The sequence below is a fragment of the Gobius niger genome, assembly GCF_951799975.1.
Source record: "Gobius niger genome assembly, chromosome: 2".
NCBI classification, from domain to species: domain Eukaryota; kingdom Metazoa; phylum Chordata; class Actinopteri; order Gobiiformes; family Gobiidae; genus Gobius; species Gobius niger.
The window spans coordinates 36,065,609-36,092,378 of NC_136853.1; the positions used below are offsets into that span (position 1 = coordinate 36,065,609).

The following is a 26,770-nucleotide window of genomic DNA, read 5'->3' on the forward strand; positions in this document are numbered from 1 at the left end:
GTTTTAGTATTGTAGATGTCATCTTTACAGGGCGCCCACTCCTTGGAAGTGAAACAACAGTGAAGCCAAACTGTCTCCATTTATGGACAATTTTTCGAACCGAGGATTTCTGAACATCAAGACTTTTAGAGATGGTTCTGTAACTTTAAAACAAATCAACAATTCTTGACCGTAGGTCTTCAGACAGCGCTATTGAGTGAGGCATGATGCACATCAGACAATGCTTGTCAACAAAAGACAATTCTTAACACCTGCATGTTTTTCAGTGGCAAGGTCAGCTTTAAACCAGACCTCAGTGATTGGGCTTCAGGTTGCCTCACCTGACTCTAAAGGTGTCTTTCAACATGAAGGCGCGTATCAGCCAAATGACTGTTTCACCCCCTATGTCGAGCTTTTCCATAAAAAAGGCCAGTGGCAAACCGGTCTGACCAGGTATAGGTTTTGGTCAAAGCGCAGGAGCCCGTGTCTGATATCTCGTGAACAGACCGCTGGCCTCTGATCGGCAACGACAGAGTGGACACCCCTCACTATTGACACCCAGGTCATATGGATTTGGTATTTCACATCATACCGCTGTTCTAAAAGGGGATTTTGCCGATATTAGCATTTAGCCGCTCATCTTTAGCTGGTGTTAGCATAACATTAGCATGTAGCTTTCCTTCACAGTTGTATTTAGAATGAATGATTCCATAAGTCCTACCAAAAGGCAGCATTTGTCCACATTTGTTCTCATAGTGGCTTACAAAACGTTTGATGACGATCTGTACAGCGTGCTCCTCTGTGGGGGCGCCACCCACAACAAATTTGTGTGTGTGTGTGGTGGAAACAGAAAGGTCTGCGGGGTAGAGACTGTACGTGCACATAGAACGTGGCGTGCACGGTCGGGTCGCGCTATGTGGAACGAATAAACTTGTCTAATTATCCCTTGAAGGATCCTCCGCCAGGGGGTGTACTTGCTTATTCCTCCCTGTCTTGTGAATGGTTTACATGTTATGGCCAATAAAAATATGATATCATGTAATTGTTTGGGTGGTATTAGTTTAAGCAGACACATCAGACCACATTTCATGACCAACTTAGGCAGAAATGTAAGAAATTCCTTCCACGGTATATAAACTACAATATAAACTGTTTACTGGACTGGATTTCACCCATGACCATCATGTAACACTGTTTGTTTCTGCCTTCATGAACAGTGAACAGTGCAGAATAGTGCATGAATTAAAATGCCTCCAAATATATCCATGAGTCAAGTACAAATAGCAAACATGAAACTATACATTTGCATTGATATTATTTCATTTTGTTAAGAATTTCTTGGGGAAAATGTCAGCTTAATATCCAATGCTAACTGCTACATGCAAAGGAATGCGAGTGGCTAGGCTAAGCTACGCATTGGAATGAATGGGCCGCTAAGCTAACGTAAGCCACACTCAGCAATTTTACATATTTATCAATATGCCAGCTCATTTCGACCTGGCCCAGCACCAGTAATCAGATCCTACATTTAGGTGTAAAGATTGTATACTTTGATTGCGCAATTTGTGCAGTGAATGAATGTATTTAATACTCTATTCTAAAAACATATGTTTTTATTAATTGAGACTCATCCACTTTTCATTGCAAAACAAAAAAAAATCAAATACAGGGCTAAGGTAATTTACAGCAGAGTCACATCATACTGAACTGGAAGGGAATAAGAATGTTTGCTTTTCTGCTTTCCGATACAGTTTAGTGGCTTGTACATGGTGGGATTTGAGCAACATGCAACATTCATTTTTTTTAATATAGTCACCCTGCCTGTTGGCATGTTCCCTGTCCACCGAATATAATTTACCAAGATCTAAATTGGAAAAAGTAATGGTGTTTGAACACATTTCCCTGTTGATAGCACAAACACACATAGCTTCAGCTGACTCTTCAAGTGTGCTGTGCAGCAGAGCAGTGAAGCAGAGCGTCTTTAAAGCCCCAACAGCCTGAAGCAGGAATGATAAGAGATAGAGCCAGGTAAGACACAGAAAAAACCCTTATCGCTCGCTTTCCTCAAGGCGCAAAAAAACCTCTCTGCTTATTTCAAAGGCCTGCTAATCATCGTAGTCTACAGGCTTATGAATCGGTGTGAATTGAGATATGCTGCCAAGTTTATCAACACCTTTGGCTGGAGGCTTAAACGTTTTGAAAAACAAAAAGGTATTTGAAATTTCACACATATATCTTCATAAAATACTCACTTACATAATTGCACTTGCCCGGTTTGTGTGATATGGCTTGAAATCAAACTGCTTGTGCTCCATGTTTCTCTAAATGTGGCTTCAAATGCCCTCTTTTCCTCGGTCTAAAATGCCTGGAGGTAGAAGCATGCATGAGTGAGCAGAGTGGCCTAAAAATGGCACTGGGACTCACGGTGTGCCCTGTCCTAAAGACGTCCCAGCAGATGCCACGGTTTTCAGTTTATCTGTATGGCAAAAGAGAGGAGGACGAAGATATCCCACAGCCGCGATTGTTGTTGCTTTTCTTTCAATAGTATAACCCCAATGGGTAATTATCCAGCTTCCTCTGTAAGATTTAATTGTACACAAATCACAGCTAATCACAGGCTCTCAAAATCTATTCAATACAAGTAGACGTTCCCTCCCCGCTTCTATTCTGTTTTTTAACCTCAAATCTCAAGCCAAAACAAGAGAAAACAATATCTGTCACCGTGACTGACAGTGCAGCCCTCACAAGCACAACTCCGCATGAAAGATACACGCAACAATTCGTCATTTTATCCCCTTGGTGGTGAAAAGAAGGGCTTTTTTTTGTGCGTAACGATGGGTGGCACTAATCCTGAACAAGATGAAAAGAATCAAAGCAGCGTTGTGATGGTAGATGGTAGACGCACTCAAATTAGTGATTTATGCTAATGCAAAGCGGCAGATAGCGTTTCTGAGTGCGAGCGGGTGAACAATTAGCTGATTGGGACGAAACTTCAAAAAGAGCTGTCAGTCAGTCGACAAGAGAGCAGTGGGGACCAGGCTAAAAAGAGTCAGAGGTATTGAGGAGGAGACATGGAAAAAATACCAATACTATAATCACACAAACAGAAGTAAAGTTACTCAAATGTCTTCTACAATACAAGACCCAAGAAAGAGGGTCTGGGGACAATTATACATCTACTGTTTCCCTGTTGTCTGTTACCCAAGAGTAAAACAGGAAAAACGTATTCATGCATTTGTTTCATCAAGGTAACTCCCTGACAGCAGCGTGTCAAAATGAGTCTGTAAGATTGTTATCGGGAACCAAGAGAAGATAACACATTACTCCTGTGCTCAAGTTTCTCCACTGGCCCCCTGTTGAGTCTAGAATTAGACACACGTTTACGGACAAAAAGGGTATGGCTCCAATCTCTCTCCAAGACGCAATAGTTTCATATCAGCCAAACAGAGCACTTCTCAAACAGCAGGGCTGCTCGTGATTCCTCAAGTCTCCAAATCATCTGTCATCTGCAGAGAGGTTCCCATCTACCCTGGGTCGATCAATTGCCTGCCCATCAATGGGAGTGGATCTCTTATTCTGTGATTTTTTTCTTTTCTTTTTTCTTGCTGGGTAGGAGGGTCAAAGGACGGGGGATGCCCTGGGCACGGTTCCATCTGCTGCTGCTTATTTAGACATAACATCTGTTTGGACAGTACTGTATGTTTGCCAGGACTCTACATCTGCTTGGGCATTACATAGTTTTTTTGGGTTTCATTGTTTCAGTGTTTGTGCAGCCCTGTGATATTGAGCAACACAAAACAACTTGATTGAATTGCTTATCAGTTTCACAGTTTGATACTTACTTACTCTGCTAATGCTGTTAATGTTCTTGTTTTTGATCAAATCAAGTAGGACAAACATTACTAATTATCTGTCTCCTATATTTGTGTATTAATAAAGTGCAGTATTGGCCCACTACTCTTTTCTCAGTGGGCAGTTGTGGCATGATGTTACGGACCGTGCCAGTTCAACTGCTTTTACAGCAGCAAAGCGGACATGGTTATCTCAAAGGGAAATATCACACATTCATCTCACAGTCTCTTCAGTCTGTGCCAGATCGTATTGACTGAAGGACAGCTTTATCTACCAGGCTGTCAGGAAGCAGAACTTCCCTGCCTCTGCTGCCCTATAATGTTTTAATACGCTCTATAAATGGTATACAGTGGCAATATTAGTTATTATGCAACAAGGATTAGCATATGTGCTTTACATGAGGTAGAAGCCACCCACATAACTGCAAATGCTGTGAAATTTGAATCCATCTGTGACATTAAAGTTATCATGTTTGGGCATTTTCCTCCACCGCTGCTGTTACCTATGTAGGTTACAGCAGCAGTTTCCGCACTACTACTGTTATCAATCCAATGTGCAAGAGTGGTATGGGTAGCCAAAAACCATATGACCTTTATCTTGGTGCCAAATGTCAGAATAATGAATTACAAAAATAAAATGTTACATTATTCTTCCAAATCTGATCACACTCCTCTTGAACGTCAAAATGTTGTTAATAATAAACAAAATAAGGTCATTCAAACAACCTGGCAACATAATCTAAGGTTGCCTCGGTATGTCATCAGGCTATACCAGGTGAGGGTGGTACACGTGAGGGATACAACTTGCAGTAAGGGCAGGAGACACAAAAGCCGAGCTGGAGATTTTCTATAATTACACACTCTCTCCCGACGGCCTCCCCCTCTGAGAGTCTAATGAAGGGAGAGAGTGTGGGCGGACGACCATGACATGCCTGGGTGCACTGGGCCTGCCCTTGTGCGCAACATGTCACTAACTCAATAATACACAAACAGTACACAACACACTATAACACAAAAACACACAGCTAGACTTGGGGTTGTGCCATCAGTCAGTCAAGACCTGAGCAATGCAAGATAGAGCTGAACCATTAGAAGAATGTTGGAATGACATGTGGGACTTCTGTCTTTGTTAAAAAACTCATTATTCTATTTCTTTATGCAAATGTTCACTTGGTTTCACTCCCATACCACTTGCACTTTGACACCACCTTCCCTCATTCTCCACCGTGTCACTGAAACACTGTCTGCTATTTTAAACACTGCCTGCCATTTATCCAGTTTACAGCATAAGAAGGTGAAGCAGCATATTGTTTTGTTTTTGCTGCACAGCTCCGGTGGATGTTTCACAACACTCACTGCTCTGTGGAGGAAGGGCGAGCTGATGACAGCTTCCCGGTTACGTAGGGCAGCAGGAGTGAATATGTAAACCTGTCTCATCCAAGTGGGAAAAATGAGGAAGGTGTTTTGACATTTTGAGAAGAAGGCGGAAGATTCAAACATGAATGACTGAAAACAAGGCTCCAAGTATAGGTTTTACAAAAGAACAACTGTAACATTATAGAAAGCTCTTCAAAGTTGAATTCATATCCTTCCTCAAATGCTAATCTTCATTTGACCATGTAGGTCACTGAGGTGGTCATTATCTCAGTGAAGACACTGAGGTACTGAGGGCTGAATATGGTCACAGATAGACAGAAAGACACACAGACACTCAGCATGGCTCTCCTCATTAAACTCCCCTCTCTGTGTGAGTCAAATGAAATGCTGCATGTGACCCACCCGCCTTTGATGTAGTCCAAGAAGGTCACCTCCATGTCCACCAGGAAGGAGAGCAGCGTCACCTAAAGTCAAACCTAGAGTTAGCCTGGCAACAAAGAATTGCAATGCTTTTTCTTTTACTAATGCTGCCTTCATGTCCTCTGGTAAAAATGATCCTTTCCTGTTACGAGTGCATTGTGTTCAAGCGCTTTTGTGTCACAGAATGGTGAAACACTAAAAAAAGCACACACAGTAATGCACTATAAACACATACATTCACGTGAGAAAGTTGTCGATAAACCGCTGTTATCTCATCTCGGGAATTCGGGCGTCAAAATATCTTCCCAGTTTCCCAGTGGAAAAAAACTAGATAAGGTGGTGTTCAGGTGCAATTTCCCACTCGGCAAGTGGTATTTACCATAATTACAACGCCACAGGAAGGCAGCACTAGAATAAGAATGCATGGTTTATATGAACTGCTTAACTAATGCTGGAATCCCAAGCATTTCATGTGGAAGTATAACATATGATATAATGACTACAAAGTATGCCTTAAAGGGATATTTCAGGATTTTTGACATACGGCCTCATTTCCTAGTTATCCAGAGTGTTTTCTGGAGATATTTTTTTTTTGTAATTCATGCAGTTCTTATATTTGACGAGTTAGGTAGGCGTGTGCAAGGCTAGTGCATTTCTATGGTATCAGCTAGCTTGCATTAAAAAACAGTCTGACACACTCCACAGAGCACCTGAGGCAAATCACTTATAACGCCAGACTAACCATATAAATGTCCGTGTCCATAGAATAATTTTTGGAATAAAACTGACCTTGCATCAAATGAATGATCGCATTTTAAGGGACTATTTTCTAGCAGATCACTCCGCTATAAGTTCTATAGTTCTATTAGTCTGGCGTTATAAGTGATTTGCCTTAGGTGCACTGTGGAGTGTGTCAGACTGTTTTTAATGCAGGCTAGCTGATACCATAGAAATGCACTAGCCTTGCACTAGCCTATCGCCACGATACTCTTCAAACATAAGAACTGCATGAATTACAAAAAAAATATCGCCAGAAATCAGCAACACTCTAGATAACTAGGAAATGAGGCCCAATGTCAAAAATCCTGAAATATCCCTTTAACCTTAACCATCAACCACCATAAAACCAAGAGGTTTCGGGGTTACTGCAGAGGATAGTAAAGTTGATGAGTCAAGGTGTAGGTATAATTTTGTTAAATAGAGGACGGTTCTGCTCTTTTTGCATTCCATATTTATTATAATTTATGTCCACAAGGCAATACAAAGAGGTTTCCACTTGTCTATCCATTGATCTGAATTACAGTAATAATGTGTACTACCACCATAAATGACAACAAGTTACATGCTGACTCACCGTGCCCGAGTTGAGGTATTTTTTCTTCTTTCCTTTCTTCTTTGGATTTACCACCTTTGAAGAAAAAGAGAAGTGCATTAATATTCATAGAGCATTGTGTTGATGTAGTCCTTCTGGCGTTTAAAATGCAGACAGGTAAAGGGTGTTTTAGACCAATTTTTATGCAAATTGTGATTCAGCCATGCTTCAGTACAGATGACAGCCAAACAATGAGATCATCCGTTGTCTTGTCTCAGTCTAGAAAGATTAAATAACGAGACGCCAAATGGAGACCTGTTTATGCAACGGTTTATTTGGTATAACATTAATAAACTGAAGAGTAGCAGAGCAGTGACATGTGATTGGCATCATATATAAAGACAATACAGTACATATTTATATTTTTGATGACAGCTATTTACCTCAGTATAATCCTTTACGTCGGGAACACCATAGAAATCTATAAACTATTCTCAGTCATTATCTATAACATTCATTCTCTATACAAGCTGTTTACAGTCACCAACTTCCATGTTTGTAAAACACATATTACAGGCAGAGATGGGTTAGTAGTTAATGTGAATAATTATAGATATAAAAATAAACTGTACTTCTATTAGTAGTTTCATCATCCTTCAGCTTTCCGACTCTTTACAGGAAGCCAACCCAAATACTTGCTACATTTTGAAATAACTTTCATCATGTGTCAAATATTTAGATAGAAATAGTAGCAAAGCTTTTGGAGAAAGACACATTAATTTTCTTACTGTATGATGAAACATCGTCTTGGTTACTAACATGTTAGTAACCAAGACGATGTTTCATACTACTCTATACTTGTTGGTAGTCCCATAGTTACTCAGGCATCCTCAAAGTGCAACCAGTCTCTGCCACTTATAGTATTTTATAAAGACTTCAGGAGAGGATACACGTTTTATTACTCTCCAGTCTCCACTTGTACGTCAGTTTTGACAGAGAGAAAAAAGCACTTGAGATATCACCAAGGACTTCCGCACAATTTGATCACATTTAAGATGCTTTGCTGTTTTGTGTGCTAGTGCTGCACTTAAAACTCAATGTCAAATAGCTTCAAATTGAGGCTTTAAGGTCTAAATTAAACCATGCCAAGGTTAGACTGAAAAGAGGAACCTCGGGGAAACAACATACAAATGGTCAGCTGTATGCTGTTCACCTTGGTTCACATACAAGGACAGTCGTGCATGTGGAGCTGGAGGTGAATGGTTTGTACCATGGGAGATTTAAAGCACTCGAGTAAGGTCTTCTTTTCAGTCCATCTACTCTGTGAATGTGGTCAAGAAAAATGTCAAAAGTCAGCCATATTTCTATGTCAGGTGAGAAAGCCTGAAATGTTACCAAAGTCCACTTTTTAAATAACTATTCTGGCCGACTGTTTTGTAACTTGATGTTCTGCTGAAACCTGAATATTAAATCTATGGCCTAATTCTTGCACTTGCAACTCTCGCTCTGTCCTGGGCTGCCCGCTGGCCTTTGCGGAGGAGGTGGGTGAGAGGAGGATGTTGGCCAAGCTCACATCCATCATGGACAACACTTGTCACCCACAGCACCAGACTGAAAAGGAGCAGAGCGGCTCAGTGGTGTGTAAACACTAACAGAACCTCAAAGAAGTAAGAAAGCATGTTCTTCGTCTTCACCACTGTCTGTCAGACTGTACAATTCTAAAGTGTAGTAACAAAAGGGCACCTTTATGTGCAAAAACCTGCATTTTTTTTTCAAGTTTCCTTCTTTAATTTATTGCCTTTATACTGTATATGACACTTTATTCTTTTCACAATACCTGATTGCACATTTACCTTGTTTATATGTCTGTACCTTACTGTACCACACTGTATGTTAATAGCAGCTGTAACCAGTGAATTTCTCCACTGTGAGATCAGTACTGTAATATATTTTCCTTGGTTACCATGGCATTGCATGCTCACATGCAGAGACTTCTCTCTCTCTCGAAACTAGGGTGTTTTTGTGTTTCTTTTTTCTTTTGAATTGCTGTGTTTTGTGCTGAATGTTTTTGGGATGTCTTTTTGGTGTTTTTTCCACGTCTTTGTGGACAAGAGAGCACACGTTTTCCAGGACCTTTCCACGACCTGCTTTATGAAAAATTATGGGGATGTGATCAGCTCCAGCTCTCAACAAAACAAGTGGAGTGACAGAAAACAGAGAGTAAACAGAGGAGATATGCAGGACAGGGCCCATTGGACTTCAGAGTGAACAGGGTTATCTCAGAGAGAAGGCACCACACCATCTCACAGCCACTTCTGTCCTGCCAGGCCGAAACTGAACTCTCCCCTTCCCTCCATCTGCTAGCCCCTTATTGTGTATTTGATATTGCTCTGTTAACTATTGTCTATTGTCATCAATGGCTTAAGAGAATTAGAAGCAGACGAAGCGGAAGAAGAAGAAAAGGAAGAGGAAGAAGAAGAGGAAGAAGAAGAAGAAGAAGAAGAAGAAGAAGAAGAAGAAGAAGAAGAAGAAGCCTGGCCTATTGTACATGTTTTAGAGGTAACTCCACACCGAAAGGTCCCGTCCAGGTAGGAATCAAACCCTTCTAGCTGCTGAATTGAATACCTTATAATATATTATCTCAACTTGGATTTGTGGGTTTCTGTGGAGCTGTGACTCGTCTTAAAGGTTATGCTGCATAGCCCTTCTTCTGTAAGTAATGAATTGCCCTGTGAGGTGGTTTTAAATTTGGTGTCACAAATGATTCTTAGTGTTTGATCCAATCCACTTTATTTCAATAGAACATTTTAAACAATGAAAGGTAGAACAATAAGCAAACTAAGAATTATCACTTGTATCTGCTTGTACATACTACCCATTGTGTGGCCTATGCAGCTTTAATGAATGATTTTGAATTGCGACTTAGATGCGAGATAGGGCAATACCAACAACATATGGCAAAAGATACAAATATATAACACATAGGGAGGATATACTTCACGATATTGCATCTATAACTTTGCAATTTCGTTAGTTTTTTTTGTCTTATTTTTCCTGTAAGTGAGCACTCCAGCCTTTGAGCTTTATTAGTCAAACAGCAGCTGCTTGAACTAAGGTGCCTGGGGCTCACGTCTCAGAGCGGCGCTGAGATAATCAAGACGTGTTGACTCTAAGGAGATAAGCCCTATCCATCAAAACTGTCAGCGCACAGGCAGACACGGGGATTAGGAGGAAGTAGACAAGACAAAGTGGGGAGAATATTGTTTTCTTAACTAATCAAAATGGTTTTATTTCCAAATGCCAGAGCAGAATATTAATGATTGTTCGTGAGTTTGCTGTGACCTTATAATAGATTGAACATTGTTTCTGAAAAGGTCATGTCAAATAAACAGAGACTTCCACATTTTCATGAATATACAGTGTTTTTTAAATGACCCCAGAGTGAGATGCAAAAGTCAATCTGTTAAATAAATCTGGTGACGGAAATGTGAAGTGAATGTGGAAAAAAGTCTGAATCGCAAACTACTCGAAGTTCTACATGTCAATAGATTTAAGTATTCTACCTCTTCATCATTAAAACCGAGATTTGGGAAGAGGGCAAAAGAAAAAAGATTAAGGTTATTATTACACTGTATATTGTGAACTCTATAATAATAATAATAGGGGTGTTCAAATATGTTAGGGAGTTAGGAATGAGCTTGGTCCAGAAGTATCATTTTAATTTAGTGTCTTCCACTGTCCTTGTTTGTAATCAAAAGCTTAAACATTCAATCAAAAGCACAGCAGCTAATCTGTGGGTCTCAAGTGATTAGAATTTTGAATTGTTGCCATAGAAATGAGCAATTTAGAAGTTGTGTTTTACTGAAACCCGCAGGGTAAACAGTGATTGCAACAGTATTTGAAGAATCACTGTCCTAACAAAGAATACATGAATATCATGTTGGCAAATGTCTCTTTTGCCCTCTCTCTTTTATAACGGACCACATTAGCAATGACTTTATCCACTATTGCCCCAGGGTCCACATGGCTCTGTGATTTCCAGAAAACATATCAAAGCAGGGCTGTACAGCACAATAATAGCATCATGAAAAGGTGGAAATAGCATAGGATCAAAAAGTGCAATAACATGAGGCTTACTGTAAATATATGACATATAATTACAGTATTCTGTAATTATTTCATGATAATATGACTAATCCTAACACTAACCCTATGAAGACTGTCAGTTACCAGGAAACTTGTTACATGGCTCCAAAATGCCCTTGTTATTCCTTGTTAAAGTGGCAGCACGGAGGTGTTTTTACTTTCTTCACTGTTTGCAAAATGACCCCTATTTGTGCCACTATTACTGGATGCTATTTCACTCTATTATAGAGCACAAAGGTACTACTGTGTTGAAAAGTGTAACCAGAACTTGTAGGAATCTTGCAATGGCATGTTTGCACAAATGGATTTTGGACATTTTACAACTTACAGAAGGAAATTGTACAGATTACGAAACACCACAGCGTCACAACAAAATCCACAACACACATAAAACCAGTTTGATTAGATAAATTACACAGTAGGTAATGTTGAAAAAGGACAAACTCACCTCATAGACATTGAACTGACTCTGTCCTCTGGATAGCTCTCTGTAGCTGGTGCTGAACTCTCCAATGAAGTCATGACTGCAACATACAATCATGAGTCAATTCAAACCACCACCTGTATTCTCCGTAATGTAAAGCAAATGTTGTTAATCAGCAAATAATCAAAAATAGTGGTTACATTTTTGTTAAAGTGGACATATCATCTATCAGCATTTTGAATGAAAATGAATGAAAGGGGGAATGATACTATATAATATATGATAATATATGAGTAATAAACGTGCGCTAAACTGCACAGTATAAGCTAGTTATATATGCTACATAAAATCTCCAGGAAATCCCATCCATTGCGACTTGTACAACTGAGAGTAAACAAGATTTGTTTAAACGTGTTTAAAATGAAGCTACACTCCAGGTCTTTGATAAAGAAACTGTATACCTTGCTCAAAAGACGCTAGTTTTACATGATGTGTCCACTAAAACATTTGGATTAAGATGATCGTAAAAGACAGTTTGTTCGTTTTCTGTTAGTGTTTACACCACTGCTTTTGGAGCTTTCCCAAACCATCATCTTGTTAAAGGTACTATACCTAATTTTTTCGACTAATGGACCAAAGTTCGTTTTGTCCTCCTTTAGTAAATTGAAAACTTGTGCATTTGTGAGGAAAAACACAAGCATCTAGATAAAAAGCATATGTTTCATGAACTTGCAGGTGAGTTTTCTTCTGCTGCAGTGAAAGTGACTCTGAAAAGTGACCCTGCAAGCTGCGTATATAAAAATTGGGAGGCTACAAAACAAAAGTTAGGAATGAGTTTGAACCACGACTAACATTTTAACTTAGAAGACTCCTCTTTCATTGTTTGAAATAAAAATAAATCAAGCATAGGGCCTTTAAGTTATGGATTACAAGGTTCAAGGTTCAAGGTTCAACTTTATTAATGTCCCGAAGGAAATTATTATTATTAAGGAAATGATTCCCCTTTATACTAAAGGTTAGTTGTGTCCCACAGCAGACACAGTCAAAGAGACTAGGTCTGTAGAGCGTTCAGGACACAGGAATTACTCCCCTTAACTACTCCCCTGTCAGTCGTGATCCAGGCGAATCATGAAACATCAGAGACTGCAGACTCTTACCTACTAGAGACACAAGCTAAGGTCATTATGCAACAGGAACTACAATATAAAGTATGCATAAGACACTGTAAAAAAAAAAAACGTTACTATATTGTTTTATATTCTCCCATTAGATTTTGCACATTGAATTTGGACATCTGTAAATTTTGATCCAACAGTTTTCTCAGTAAAATCATCCCAGCATCATAATGTGAGTTTGCTTTGAGCTCCGTTGAGACCTGCTACTCTTCGTGTTTTAGACTCTGCTACACACAACCAACGCCTGAGCAGAGGATATAGAGGCGTCTAAACTTCTGTCCTCCTTTCAGCAAAAGGTGAGCACTTATCATTAACGTTATCTCAAGAGCTACGTATAAAATAATATTCAAAAAATCTGCGACGAATACAACAGTTCTATCAGTTCAGCGGATCAGACACAACTTTCTGTGCTTTGGCTGGACAAGCGAGAGGGCATCCTTCATGATCGTTTTTTCTCAATTATGCTTTTTTTTTGTAATCATGTAATAATCGAAATCGTAATTGAGTCCTAGCATGTGGGAAAAACTCCTATGCAAAACTTTGTGCAATAATCTCTGTATCAGCGTCACTTTATCAACCACCTATGTAAACTGAAGAGGTAAAAAAAGACCATTCGCATAAATCAATGTGAGTCTATACTGAATCTCATTTGTGAGAAGGTTCTGTCACGTTTTCCGCTAATCCGCACACAAAGAGCACTGAGGGCAGAGGATTTGTGAGGCTTCAATGCTACGCTGTTGCTCTCTTCATCCATAGGAGGTAATATATGCAAAATATAGGCACTTGCATGAGTTTCAAATGTAGATCTATATCTTATCTATCACCATTTCTTTTCTTCTTCTTTTTTAGATACTTTGATGCCTGGTGGGTCTGGAGAGTAGACATCCCTAAAGAAAGCTACTTGGTTGGTACAACTCAAATAAACACTGTCTTTCTCTTTTATGGTTCTAGATGATAAATAATAGTGTGTATGTAACTAAAAAATGTATCACTAGGTACCAGTATCGTGAACAAAGAATGGTTAATGTTCTGGTACGTAAGAAAATTCAACACAGCTTCTGTCCACTGCATAAGAAAAATGACAACACGGGGCAGACATACCTGCCGTCTCTGTCCCAGTCGTACACCTCCGCTTTGATTGTTCTGTTGGAAAAAATAAAAATCAGGTTAAAAATAAAAATACTTGACAGAGGCATATTTCACTGTTTTACTGTACATTCTCCAACTAAAAATATATTCAGAAAAGCCACATGAGAAATGTCTGTCTGCTCAGACCATCCGGTATATACATGGAAGATAATAATGACACTATAATCAAGATAATCTAGAACTTTTACAAAAGTGTAAAAATTAAGGCTTACAATACATCACTGAAAGAAAGGAAAGAAAGTGGATGCACATATAAATAAATAAACCTAGTAATTTTCAGATCTGTTTTGAAGAGAAAATCAGAGACACAAGCTCAAAAACACATTAGTTACAATATAACCGTTGCTGTGCAGCTGTAATAAATAGCAGGTAGAGTACACACAGTATTAGTGGCAATAAGTAATCTACAGCATTTTTTGTTTGTTTTGTTTTCCATCTAAACTTTTTGTGTAAAAAAAAAACACATCTAAAATCATGAGCTGGAATGCATTTCATCCTGGTTGTAACTGTCAGTTGCTTGTCCTTATGGGAGCATGTCGATCATTGTAGCCGCCCAGGCATGTTCTAATCTCCATCTGCACCATACTGTAGATTCTGTATCCCCTTACAATGCAGAAAAAGAAAAGAACGAGAAAAGGACAGAACAGTCCATCTTAACAACCTCAGGGTCATTTATATTTGATAAAACCCCTGTCAGTTGGTGAGAGGGTTGGCAAATGCACACTGAAGATCACAAGGGGAACAAGTAAGGGAAGGGGAATGGGGTTGGAGACAAAAATAAAAGAAAAACAGTTCCAAGGATCTAAGGATGCATCATCTTGGTTATGGACTTGCAGTTTATAATATTTGAAGGAAAGGTAGGCTCCCAGGTTCATGTTTTATTTTGTTCATGTATTCGTTTATTTGGTCGGGACAGTCCATGTTAATAAACATGCCACACCAGATTGTAGCCAAAGGCTAATGTGCATCCGTCGTCCCCGACTTGCACCATCAAACATACCCTCATTCATCCTGGACTGTGTTTTTAGTGGTAGGGGAAACCAGAGTACCAGGAGGAAATCTACACAGGCATGGGGGGAAACATGCAAACTCCACACAGCAAGGCCCCATTCGGGGATCAAACCTTCTAGCTGAGCTCTAACCGCTGCGCCACCGTGCCATGTAGGTTATGAACAAAATTCAATAGTTACTTTAAGTACCTGCAAATCTTCTTTTTTACATATTCAGCCATATACGATTATCAATGCATCAAAGGATGCAACCTTTTAATGTTATACTTGAAATATTTACCCCCATAAAAGTTCCCAGCGCACAGAATTGACCATGAGCATGAATTTATCATTCATGCTGATGAACTGGTTTCTACAGGTCACCTCATGTTTTCGATGGAATTCAGGGGAAAGGACTGAGATTATGATCAGGTCAAAAACTTGATTTTTAAACCTCAGGTTCTAGGGAATAAAACTTGTCTGTTTGAGTCGGCATCCATTTTCCAGAGCGGAACATACGCAAGCAAACAGGAAGTGGAGTAAACCAATCAGCAAAGGGCAATCAGCGAAGGGCAATCAGCGGCGTTATTAGCGGTTCTGCGTTAATATTCTAACAGGATTATTAATCACAAAACTCACATACTGACAATGTGTTTCTGGTCATTTACCACGGATTGGAAAAAAAATGGCATCAAATAAACAACTCTGATTGCACGGATCCCTGCCCAGACTGATATCCCTGTGTGTAAAATCTACTGAGGAGTATCATTCTGGATGCCAGGATAGAATAAAACGGGTAGACCTAGCACTGGGCTAGGTGGGAATTGCCAGGGGAGAAGGTATTAGTGTTTCATAAAGCCTTACTTTGCCCATCCCAAACTATAACACTGACGGTGCACAGGCTGTGGGAGGAAAGCTGAAGTAGGAGGGGCTGCTCTGTGAGTGCTAAACATGCAGCCAGAGGAAATGGCAGATACCTGCTCAAATACGTATGTAACCTCAATACGACTTTTAGTATCGTCTGTTTCTCCATTGTGAGATCAAAGGCAATGGCATCTTTAACTATTATTCACCTCTAAACAACTATTTGGATCAAAGTGCTACAAAGATAAAAACAGAACATAAAAACAGTACAATAAAGTTGGCCATCAAATACAACTAAATACAAATCTGATAAAATGTCAAAATCTCCAGCTGTGTCAAAAGCCAAAAACAGGCCCTGAAGAAGCCTGTCTGATGTGCAAAGGCAGGTCATACTATAATTTTGGTGCATTCACTGCAAAAGCCCTATCCCTTCTGGGCTTTCGATTGGTCTTTGGGACGCTGAGGAGGAGCTGGTCAGCCGACCTACAATACATGTACGAGTGCAGAAAGGCATAGTGGAGCAACACCATTTAGAAATGGTAAACGTTGCACTGCCAATGTTGACTTTTTGATATTCCACTTTTTGATATTCTGTTCTAATTTTATTATTTGTACTTTTGCCCCTTTAAGCTTTTGTATTCATTGTATTTAGGTGGTTTCCCCTCTTCAGGTCGGTGGGGAGTCCTTACCTCAAGTGGAGGAGTTCAAGTATCTCGGGGTCTTGTTCACGAGTGAGGGACGGATGGAGCGTGAGATCGACAGACGGATCGGTGCGGCGTCAGCAGTGATGCGGTCGCTGTATCGGTCTGTCGTGGTGAAGAGGGAGCTGAGTCGGGGGGCAAAGCTCTCGATTTACCGATCGATCTACGTTCCCACCCTCACCTATGGTCATGAGATTTGGGTAATGACCGAAAGGACAAGATCGCGAATACAAGCGGCCGAAATGAGTTTCCTTCGCAGGGTGGCTGGGCGCACCCTCCGAGATCGGGTGAGGAGCTCAGTTACCCGGGAGGAGCTCGGAGTAGAGTCGCTGCTCCTTCACGTCGAATGGAGCCAGCTGAGGTGGCTCGGGCATCTGTTTCGGATGCCTCCTGGTCGCCTCCCGCGGGAGGTGTTCCAGGCATGTCTTAGTGGGACAAGGCCTCGTGGAAGACCCAGGACACGGTGGTGGGACTATGTCTCCGAGCTGGCCTGGTGTCGCCTCGGGGTCCCCCCAGAACAGCTGGAGGAGGTGTGTGTGGACCGGGAAGTTTGGGCATCTCTGCTGAGACTGCTGAGACTGCTGCCCCCGCGACCCGGCCCCGGATAAAGCGGAAGAAAATGGATGGATGGATGTATTTAAGATACCTCTATTTACTATTTAATTGTTTGCGCACTATCCTGTCTTTGATTGCACATTTCCTGTCTATTTTGCACCCCCCTGATTGTTTCTTGAGAGCTGAAGTAACACGTGAATTTCACCATTGTGAGATCAATAAATGCTTATCTTATCTCTTAAAAACAAACAGAAGCAGTTTAAATTAGACCCTAAAGTGCACAGGCAGCCATTGAAATGAGGATAAAATGGAGGTGATGTGCTAAAATTTGCATGAGCCAGTTAAAAGATGCGCTGCTGCATTTTGTATGAGCTGCAGTCGGGACACAGGCCTGACTTACCCCAAAATAAAGAGAATTGCAATACCCCAGCCGAGTAGTTACAAAAGAGTGAATTACTGTCTCAAAGTGCTGCTGCACCAAAAAGGTGCTTTACTTTAGCTAGCTACCTCAAATAAAAGAAACTGGACCTCTTCTATTTCCACTTTCAACACAGTTTTCCAGACATGAAATTCAAATATCATGGTTCACAGTATCAAAGGCGGCAGTAAGATCAAGTTGTACAAAGACCACACAGTCACCAAAATCACAAGCTAAAAGAATATCATTAAAAACCTTTAGACGTGCAGATTCTGTACTGTGCATTGACTTGAAGCCAGATTGGACAACTAAAGCGAATTGTGTTCATCTAGATGTGCAAAGATGTGCCATATACATTTTTTCTAAAATTGTCCTGACTAGAAAGAACATTAGAAAGAACATTGGGGTCAGGCTCCATTCATGATGGACATAACAGTTTACCCAACAATAGAGAACACATCTTTAAAAGGGGAGGGGGAAGAGGGGCTTCATGGGGTGAACCTGAGGGCTTAAGATGACCCACCACCTCCTGTAGGTGAGAGAAGTAGACAGGCTCAAACTGGTGAAAGACTGCAGAGCAGGTGGGAGGGGCTGGGGGGTCCAAAGAGGCCAGTGAAATCCAGACACAGGTTAAAGAGACCTTATCAATAAAAAAGTGCAAAAAACGTTCACAAACTTCGAAAGAGGCTTCAAAACTAGCTTAGCTTAAGACATTTGAGACCAACAAATGTCTTCTTCTGAAACACTGAAGAGGCACCAAGAACCCCCACAGCTTCAGCACAGTGGAGGCATCACAAGAGGCGCTACAGGAAACAAGGAAGGGACAAACAAGGAGGTATCCGGGCAAGACTCACAGCTAAGCCACACATGCCTTCTATCTAGCGTTTTGGCTAATGGACGTTCACCGGTGTATAAAACAGATTAACGGCTAAGCACTTCCCAGAAGAGAGTGAAAGTCTGTTGTGGAGCGGAGGGAGCTGCGCAGGGGAAGAGGAAGGAGAAGGTTGAGCTGACCAGTGAAGGACACTTCAGGTGATGAATTGAATGTCTAATTGTATTTGAGACTTTCTTACCTCAAGAACTAAATAAGATCTAAACGGTGCAATTCTAGAGCAGTGATCCATGGGGTTTGGGACCACTGGAACAAAATTTAGACACACGTCCTTTTTCTACATTTTTTATGATATTTCCCAGAATTGCCACTATTTCTTGAGGACACAGTATGTTTTATCTATTTGTCCCTGTTCCTGCATACCACACCCTCGCCATCACTCTTGCTTTGACAGTGACAGGCCACCGTCAATGACTTCCCTAATCTGGTGTCGTCGCTGCATGTTTCGTTGGATTGAGTGCAGAGCTGACAGTAAAAGACACAATTCCCCTTTGTTTGGTGGCCAGCAGAGCTCCTGCTTATCTCCCCTCCCAGACACAAAGAGGTTTAATGTGTACTTGTGTGTAGCACAGTGTTTCTCATGTTGATAAGGCCAGTGTGATTCATCTCTCCTAATAAGCTTATGGAAGTGAACTTGAGATCGCCACAGAAGCAGGTAGGTTTGATGCGTCCAAGGCTTTTTGCTGAAATATATATCCATTGTAAACGCAATGTCCTAATTGAATGTCTGACTACAGCGGTAAAATTGGATTTCAAGGCAATATTCTTTTGTATTTTCAAAATGGACATAAAATTGTCCATAGCCAGTGTACATGTTTTTTTTCAACCCGATAACCGGACACTATTAATACGCAATTTGTACCCCACCTAAAGCCCACAATAACAGGGATGTGTAAAGTTTTCATATGAGGCAAAGTTTATCTTTTTTATGTGCAAGATACTATTATTGTTAAATTGATAAATACGTATTGATACATTTACACCTTTTAGTTTTACCTCAAAATACATAGTCGATCTATGAATTATTAACTGTAAGGTAACAATGAAGCATTAGTCGTGTCCGGTACTGGGACAACGGCTCATGGTCGGCTCTGGAAGCTAAAATGGGAAAGACACAAAGAGGTTTAATGTGTACTTGTGTGCACTGTGCATCTGTAGCACAGTGTTTCTCCTGTGGATAAAACCAGTGTGATTCATCTCTCCTAATAAGCTTATGGAAGTGAATCTGAGATCACAACAGATACAGGGGAGAATATACAATATTATTTGCAGGCCTTCCCTCTTCGGTTGTGGCTACAATCCAACGGATTTGTCCATGACAAATGCTTACAAGGTCCGGCACCAGCTCTTTTCCGATAGGTGTTCGGAGAGGAGCCTGGACCCCACAACTCGGACTTGTGGCCCAATCTGGCCTTTTAGCCTAAGGTCATCACATCTTCCTTTAGGTACAGAGTGAGTCTGACCCTTCTTTCCATGCTCATATGCTTTCACAGGGGATGAACTGTTCCCCTGAGGTGATTGGAGCGGGCAGATCAATTGATTGGTCGGGAAGCAGAGCTTCCGAGAGATTATGCATCAGCGAAGCGTCTTAACGGCTTACATTCACAGAACTATAGTTACGTAGGCAACTGTGCTACTCTGTACTTGTTTTACATGTCGTAGAACTGAAGATAAGCCAATGAAGCTGAATAAAAATCACTTTTCATGTAGATGTTCAACTCACTGTAGTGTAGTGTGTACGTGCAGATTGCTTGATTTTTCAGGTTATTTTACTTTGCTTTAACTATTTTAATTAGTGACTTGCCAAGAGATAAGAGATCTCTATACTAACTTGTTGTATTTGTGTACTCACTGCAAATGAATTTCCCCACGGGGACAATAAATTTCTACTGCTACTACTACTACTACTAACTGTTGAAGTAGTTTGACCATAAATAGGTTGTATAAATGCTAAAAATAAACTCTGAAACTGAAACAACCTCTGGCCTCGCAGAAGTACACTTTCTCAAACAACCACAAACTGCGTTAAACACTTGGACGAAAAGTTTTAGTTGCAGAGCTAACACTGCCAGCAGCAGAAAAACACTTTACGTTATATCATACAGTTTGTCTGTTCTGCTGCATCTAAAATGTTCTGCATTGTACAAAAATAGGAGTGCACTTATTAGGACTGCACAATTTTGGATTTGTGATCAGGTTTGCAATTAATTTAGTTTATTAGCAAATTGCAATTTTGATTCAATTGTGAATTGAGCAAGGAGTTTCAGGAAATTGTCGGTAAAGAAAGAAGAATGAAGACTAGACTACAGTTTTCTCCATGGTGCATGATATGTTAGTGTAATACCCACAAGATCTGCTATTTTGCATTAAATGTATAGGATTTTAGTCCCAGCATCATAAACGTCTCACCTGTCATAGTCTCCATTGCAGAGAGCTCTCACTGGGATCTTGAAGGCCTGCCATACTGGGTTCAATGTATTCTTTATCACCTCTGTTTTGTGGCAGATAGTAAACCTGCCAGAAGATGAATAAACAGAGAGGAAATCAGACAGGGAGAGGGATAAAACTTATGAGAAATGCTGGCAAAGGTAATGCCGTTTATAAAACTCAATTGATGCAACATTCATTCTACCCAACTATTTGTATCAGATACATTTCTTGAAGAAATATTAGGAGAAAAATCCTCTAATGTTTGGGAAATGCTCTAATTATGCATAATATCCCTTCCTTTCAAACATTTCTCCATGCAATCCCCAGAGTTGCTCATCTTACAGGCAGCTCAGATCTGAAGCGAATCAATAAAACCAATTTCCTCTGGCTCAGGCAGGATTTAACCAGAGATGAAAAAGGAAAGAGACAAGAGCGCTGTACTCACGTGCCATCCTCGTTGCTCCGGTAGAAAACCAGGAAGGGGTCGGATTTGCCAAAGAAATCCTTTTTGTCCAATTTGTTTCCGCAGAATTGCATCATGACAGATTCCTGTAACAAGCAACAGCAGCAGATGGAGAGCACAGTGTAAATGTTTTTGATAACTAAATAAACCGTTCTCCTAATGCTACATGAGGCCTCACCCTGCAGTTGTTCAGCTCCTCGGCTTTCACGATAATAGTACCACATTTCTTTCCTGAAATCCCTCTGCAACAAAAGGAGAAATCACGGATTAGTCTCCACATTGAAGTAATTGTCGACAATCACATAATCCGTTGAAGGGGCAAGAGAGACTTTAGGTACACCATAGAAGAATGCGTGTGATAAACTGGTATACAGACTGGAAGTTGAGCAAAGTTGGAGTCGAATGAACCACATTCACAATACAGTATATAAAATACCTAATTGAAATCTAAGCTGCATACAGTAATGTAACATTGAAGACTATACCATCGTCACATTTAAGATAATCATTTAATAAATGTGAATAATCCACATACTGTTTAAATATATTTCAGGATGTTTGACATAGGGCCTTATTTCCCAGTTATCCAGAGTTTTGTTGATTTCTGGAGATTTTATTATTTTTTATTCATGTAGTCCTTATATTTGAAGAGTTTAGTGGTGCTAGGCTAGTGCATGTCTATGGTAACTAGTAGCCTGCACTAACAACAGTCTGACCCAAGCACAGTGCACCTGAGGCAAATCACTTATAACACCAGATATAAATGTCTGTGTTGACTGAATAATTTTTTTAATATAACCATTTTGCATTTAAAATAACTTATATTTGAGCTGCATCAGCTTCCTGGTTGTAGCAACGCAGCGGCGGAGTGATCTGCTAGGTTACCGGATCTACAGTAGTTTGTTTACCTGCTGATTCTTCAAATCAGATATGGTAACGTTTGGAGGACTACCCGGTGATTTTGAAGAGGTTTTTAATGCAGGCTACTAGCTACCATAGACATGCGTTAGTCTAGCACTAGCCTAGCACCACTAAACTTCAAATACAAAGACTGCATGAATAAAAAAAATTAAAAAGAATCTCCAGAAATAACCACAACAATCTGGATAATTAGGAAATGAGGCCCTATGTCAAAAATCCTGAAATATCCTTTTAAGAAGGGCACCAAAAATGGTTTCCTACCACTAATCTTGTTTGTAAAATATTTTTCAAAGAATTAAAAAATGGAAAAATATGGACAAACACACACCTTTAAGTGACTATACGGAGTTTAAAAATGTTAAAACTAAGTATTTTCATCCCCCTACATGTTCCAGCCATGTCCTAATGTGTAGAATGAGCCCAGACCTGTTCACCACAACTGCCTCTAAAATCCTGCACCGTCATTCAAAAAGGTGTCACTTCGGGTCCGAAGTGCCGTCATGCACGAGCCTAACATAGAGATTGCAGTTACGTATAAGACCTGAGGTGGCAATAGAGAGCATAAAATGACCAACTTGCATCTAGTCTTTTTAAATAAAAAAACAACAAATTGATTTAAAAAAAAAACTTGAATCTTGACTTGAATCCCTGTGTAATGAGTCAACAGTCCCTCAGAGTGGGACAGATCCTCGAGTGAGAACAGCAGCAACAGTGGATAATTTGCCTTCCTTTGAGAGGTCTGACACGGAGCGCATCACCTGCAGGAAGCACCTCCACTCTCATTTAGTCTGACAAGAATTGGGGTCGAGGACCTCACAGTGACAGTAATTCAAGTCCACTTCAAATCCAACAAGAGACCAGAGAAAAGGCAGACAAATCACAATGAAATAGACACGGAAGATGAGGGACAGAGATACACATTGTGAGGGATTTTACTGTTCAGCTAGAGGCGAGGTCGGAAAACAAGATATAAAGATATAGATATAAGATATAAAGAGATAAAATTTCCAAAGATGTTGATTTATTTGCTGGGTTTGATTGATTGTTTTCAGTTTTCTACGCTGAGTCAACTAGTAAGAAAATATCATGTGATCATGTGACAATTTGTTGCCTCACCTTTGGCCCTGTCTGAGTATTCCTAAGACTTTCTCTGCTCAGACAAACCTGTCTGTTTCATGCCTAAACACTGACCTCAGAATCATGGACTAACAAAGCTGATTGCACTCTGACTCGCTGATTGACTTCCCACACGAACAGCTACTCCCAACAGAGTGGTAATGAGCAGCACCAAAGGGAGCCCAAGTTCCAGCGTAGCCACCAACCCTCCTCCTGTCTTAATTAGCTCCTTTTGGATCATGGTGTGTGTACTTCAATTAGGTGGGTGATTCTGACAAAAATGAACATTTCAGTTTTTCCTTTTTCCAATGTAATAAAAATGGGCATAGACACAGGAGCTTAGGCAGTGGAAAATAAACTGTAGACAATAATAATGTAAATACAATTTATACCAGTAGTTTTGAGAACTGCAAGTACATTTTTTTGTTGTGGAATCTCGTTCTCGAAGGTGTCCATTTTTGTTGTACATAGAGCTGTCACGATAATTACTATATCGACTTATCGTTCAATAAATAACAGATAAACGATACATTTTTGGGCTCGATATTTATCGTCTGTATATGTGGTCGCATTCCCCCCACTGCTTTTTTTTTGTAAAACTTTGATTTATTATTGAAGCAAATTGAGTTACATTATATTTCATGTTTATTGCAGCCTGTGTGGTATTTTAGGATATGATTATGTACTTTAAGAACAAATGATTACTGTCATTTTCATACCTGGGAGTTGACCGTATCTAGTATCGTCAGTTATATCGTTTATCGCGATACTTTCCTGCCTCAATATATCGAACTTCAAATTTGTTATCGTGACAGGCCTAGTTGTACATATTTGTTGTTGACAATATGCTTGATATTGTAATTTTGCAAATCTTTCAAACAACAATGTTGATGTTAATTACTTGTGGATGATACTGTATATTGCCCTGCTCTACAGTCCAGCTCTCACTCTCCCTCCATGCACCTCTCAGAGTCGATCACGTCACCTGTTTGTAGTGAGAAAAGACGCATGAGAGAAAACGGCCATGACAGCTTCCCGCTGCAACGGGATATCGAATAGGACATGCTGGCTCGTTATTTTGTCAAATGGCAGCTTTTTAGACCCCTCATGTTTTTCCCTTTGCGATGTGTGGTGATTATTTTGGAACGGGGATGGATACCAGACATGAGTGCGCACTGAGGGGCTAAACACAGTGATTTATGGATGCCACAGTTTGTCATTTGCCAAACCCACTGCATCATTAGCACAGAAATGTACTGATCAGTAGCTTTTCACTATATCAACACAACATACAGCAGCGCCTTTGGCAGAAATCTGGCGGCATTGTAAACACATGAAGTTTGGGGGCATTTCAGCACGGTGCTTGGTGTTTTTGTTTTGTTTATTGTAATGGTATAGCATTTACATAGACTCAAACCCAAAGATTTTGCAGTTTAGGGGTCAATGCGCTTTCCAATTTTACTTTACAATAGTAAATTATTTTTTTTAAAAAGCGCAGGTTTAGTTAGTGCAAACGAGTCTCAAAAGAATCAGTTATCCATCCATCCATCCATTTTCTTCCGCTTTATCCGGGGCCGGGTCGCGGGGGCAGCAGTCTCAGCAGAGATGCCCAAACTTCCCGGTCCACACACACCTCCTCCAGCTGTTCTGGGGGGACCCCGAGGCGACACCAGGCCAGCTCGGAGACATAGTCCCACCACCGTATCCTGGGTCTTCCACGAGGCCTTGTCCCATTAGGACATGCCTGGAACACCTCCCGCGGGAGGCGACCAGGAGGCATCCGAAACAGATGCCCGAGCCACCTCAGCTGGCTCCTTTCGACGTGAAGGAGCAGCGACTCTACTCCGAGCTCCTCCCGGGTAACTGAGCTCCTCACCCGATCTCGGAGGGTGCGCCCAGCCACCCTGCGAAGGAAACTCATTTCGGCCGCTTGTATTCGCGATCTTGTCCTTTCGGTCATTACCCAAATCTCATGACCATAGGTGAGGGTGGGAACGTAGATCGATCGGTAAATCGAGAGCTTTGCCCCCCGACTCAGCTCCCTCTTCACCACGACAGACCGATACAGCGACCGCATCACTGCTGACGCCGCACCGATCCGTCTGTCGATCTCACGCTCCATCCGTCCCTCACTCGTGAACAAGATCCCGAGATACTTGAACTCCTCCACTTGAGGTAAGGACTCCCCACCGACCTGAAGAGGGGAAACCACCTTTTTCCGGTGGAGAACCATGGCCTCGGATTTGGAGGTGCTGATCCTCATCCCGGCCGCTACACACTCGGCTGCAAACCGCCCCAGAGCGTGCTGAAGGTCCTGGTTCGTTGAGGCCATCAGAACAACATCATCTGCAAACAGCAGAGATGAGACTCTGAGGCTCCCAAACCGGACACCCTCCGGCCCCTGGCTGCGCCGAGAAATTCTGTCCATAAAAGTAATGAACAGAACCGGTGACAAAGGGCAGCCCTGGCGGAGACCAACACGCACCGGGAACAGGTCTGACTTACTGCCGGCAATGCGAACCAAGCTCCTGCTGCGGTCATACAGGGAACGGACAGCCCTTAGCAGAGGGCCCCGGACCCCATACTCCCGGAGCACCCCCCACAGGGCACCACGAGGGACGCGGTCGAACGCTTTCTCCAAGTCCACAAAACACATGTGGACTGGTTGGGCAAACTCCCACTAACCCTCGAGCACCCGACGGAGGGTATAGAGCTGGTCCAGTGTGCCACGACCAGGACGAAATCCGCATTGTTCCTCCTGGATCCGAGGTTCGACTATCGGCCGGATCCTCCTCTCCAGCACCCTGGAGTAGACCTTACCGGGGAGGCTAAGGAGGGTGATTCCTCTGTAATTGGAACACACGCTCCGATCCCCCTTCTTAAAGAGAGGGACCACCACCCCGGTCTGCCAATCCAGGGGCACTGTCCCCGACCGCCACGCGATGTTGCAGAGACGTGTCAGCCAAGACAGTCCTACAACATCCAGAGACTTAAGGTACTCTGCCACCGAGGAGCTTTCTCACCACCTCGGTGACTTCAGCCCCGGTGATGGACGAGCCCACCTCCAAGTCCCCAGCCTCTGCCTCCCCATCGGAAGACGTGACGGCGGGGTTGAGGAGGTCCTCGAAGTACTCCTTCCACCGTCCGACGACATCCCCAGTTGAGGTCAGCAGCCCCCCACCCGCACTGTAAACAGTGCTGGTGAAGCACTGCTTCCCCCTCCTGAGGCGCCGGATGGTTTGCCAGAATCTCTTCGAGGCCGACCGATAGTCTTCCTCCATGGCCTCCCCGAACTCCTCCCAGACCCGAGTTTTTGCCTCTGCGACCGCACGAGCTGCAGCACGCTTGGCCTGCCGGTACCTCTCAGCTGCCTCCGGAGTCCCACAAGACAACAAGGCCAGGTAGGACTCCTTCTTCAGCTTGACGGCATCCCTTACTTCCGGGCGCCACCACCGGGTTCGGGGATTGCCGCCGCGTCAGGCACCGGAGACCTTACGGCCACAACTACGAGCAGCCGCATCGACAATGGAGGAGGAGAACAGAGTCCACTCGGACTCCATGTCCCCCGCCTCCCCCGGAATCTGGGTG

At 41.7% G+C, this 26,770-nt stretch overlaps 1 protein-coding gene across 1 annotated transcript in view; it reads right to left on the reverse strand.

The window, feature by feature from the left end:
- Window positions 1-26,770, reverse strand: part of LOC306959435 (copine-8) — a 122,226-nt gene that overhangs the window by 24,770 nt on the left and 70,686 nt on the right. The window contains exons 7-13 of the mRNA XM_079551546.1: window positions 21,324-21,387; window positions 21,128-21,231; window positions 20,662-20,766; window positions 13,786-13,827; window positions 11,534-11,609; window positions 6,982-7,035; window positions 5,610-5,671 (exon numbers count right to left, since the gene is read on the reverse strand). Of these exons, the coding sequence (XP_079407672.1) occupies window positions 5,610-5,671; window positions 6,982-7,035; window positions 11,534-11,609; window positions 13,786-13,827; window positions 20,662-20,766; window positions 21,128-21,231; window positions 21,324-21,387 (507 nt within the window). The remainder of the gene's footprint in view (window positions 1-5,609; window positions 5,672-6,981; window positions 7,036-11,533; window positions 11,610-13,785; window positions 13,828-20,661; window positions 20,767-21,127; window positions 21,232-21,323; window positions 21,388-26,770) is intronic.